This window comes from Crinia signifera, chromosome 2 (genome assembly GCF_055691185.1).
Source record: "Crinia signifera chromosome 2, ASM5569118v1, whole genome shotgun sequence".
Lineage (NCBI taxonomy): Eukaryota > Metazoa > Chordata > Amphibia > Anura > Myobatrachidae > Crinia > Crinia signifera.
This window is the reverse complement of record NC_139218.1, coordinates 305,545,558-305,547,307: the sequence shown is the minus strand read 5'-3', so window position 1 is coordinate 305,547,307 and position 1,750 is coordinate 305,545,558. Positions and strand designations below refer to the sequence as shown.

General features: G+C 43.3%; 1 protein-coding gene across 1 annotated transcript; it reads right to left on the bottom strand.

Annotated features, from left to right (window-relative positions):
- Window positions 1–614: 614 nt before the first annotated feature.
- LOC146058522 (paraneoplastic antigen Ma3-like) lies at window positions 615–1,385 on the bottom strand. The gene has a single exon (XM_083170810.1). The coding sequence runs from the start codon at window positions 1,383–1,385 to the stop codon at window positions 615–617; it is 771 nt and encodes a 256-aa protein (XP_083026936.1).
- Window positions 1,386–1,750: the final 365 nt, after the last annotated feature.

Sequence of the window (1,750 nt, the reverse complement as noted above, 5' to 3'; positions counted from 1 at the left end):
GAGTTTCCCATGGCGCAGCAAGTAATCTCTAGGGGGCCTATGCGGGGTTCACAGACCTTCCTCTCCCGTTTCCCTGCTCTTGACTCTCTTGGTTCAGGTTGCTATTGTCTGTTCTCCTGCCAGGGTTTCTGTATGTGCCCTGGTTACATTCAAAAGCTCTATGCCCAAACCTTCCGAAGTTAAAACACCCCCTGCCACTTCCCCTTCCTAATCCTCTTATCGGGGTGTTGACGTTTGGAGTGGGGGCCTTTGCATTCTGCTTTACAATAAAATCCTCTAATTTTTTATTTTGTTCTTCTAACATTTTAAGGATTTTGGCCTCAAACTCGCTACTTTCAGTGGCGGATTGCACCACCTTTACTTTTTTTCACAGTTTTTTCCCTCATTTCAATTAGGACTTCGTCCTGCTTCACTTCCTTAAATAAGTCATTAAAAGTAGGGGGAGGCTCTCGTATCCCTGAGCATCTTAACTTCTGCGCAACAGGGTCACTGGTTAATGCTCCTCTGAGAAGCTGCTTCATCCTGTGTTTGTCTACCTCCGTTTTCTCTATTCCTCCCTTATCCACTATTTTATAAAGTAACTTGTCTAGGTGGATCAGGAAGGTGCTTAGCTTCTACCCAGGGTCTTGGAATGTATGGTATAGTCGGGACGTAAGGTCCCCTACGTCCTCCAGGGTCCCAAATGCATAATCCAGGGCCTCAAAATACGTTTCCAGGGTGGCATTGGGGCTACTGCGCCTGGCTGCCTGGATAATTCCCATGGCGGGGCCCCTCAAACTTTCTACCACCCTTTGCCTTTTAATTTTATCTGGGCACTGCCACTCTTCAGCTTGCTGTATGGCTGCCTCCTTCCATGCCTCATAGGCTTCCTCTCCCGTGGGTATTGGGATAATCCCAGAAAATATACACAGCCTACGATAACTTCCCTCATAATGCCATCTTTCAAGTTGTGTTACCACCCTGTCTACTATAACCTCAAATTGTCCGCCACTTACATTGGTGGTTTGGCTTTGGGTATCATTATCCTCTACATCCCTTTCCTCTTTCCCTTTGGCATTTGCATTAGTGGTGGGGTTTTTTGTACTGGCAGGCCCTTCTGGTTTTACTGGCCCTATTATATGCCATTTCCTCCCTGTTTCTTCGCTAGCTAAAACCATTGCCGGGAGTAAGCTAGGGTCTAACTCTCTCAGATTCTCTATGAGAAATGCTGTTACCTTCCCCAAGGCTCCCTTCCATTTGTCCACTATTTTTGGTTTAAGCATACCATACAGTTTGTCTGCTTGTTCTAGTACCTCTTCATCTGAGAACTCCGAAAAGTTTCCTGCTATTCCTATGCATTTCCTAGGGTCCCTATCTTTTTGTATACACCACTCGTGTATATCCATTCCTGTTAAAGTCTCCATTTTATATATGTTTGGTAAACAGGAAATCCTACCAAATCTCAGCTCCAGTGCCTCCAAATGTAACCACCTTTTAATTGCAGGTATGTGGCTACCACGTAAACAATATTGATATGATGCTATCTCCTTTTAGGGCTCTCAAACGAACAGAGGTACAGCGTGTTTATAAAAAAAGGGTAAGTTTACTTTCTTAAAGTGATGAATATGATTTTACAATGTGTAACATTTGAATTCAATAAACAACTTTTACATAACATACGGCTTCAAATTTATGACTTTAACATGACACATCAATAACTTCATAGAACAAGCAGAATATAACTTTACACAGTAACCTTGCATGTCATATA

Bases quoted from the DNA above. Each gene is read 5' to 3' on its own strand.
- LOC146058522 (XM_083170810.1), bottom strand. From the start codon at position 1,385: ATGGATATACACGAGTGGTGTATACAAAAAGATAGGGACCCTAGGAAA.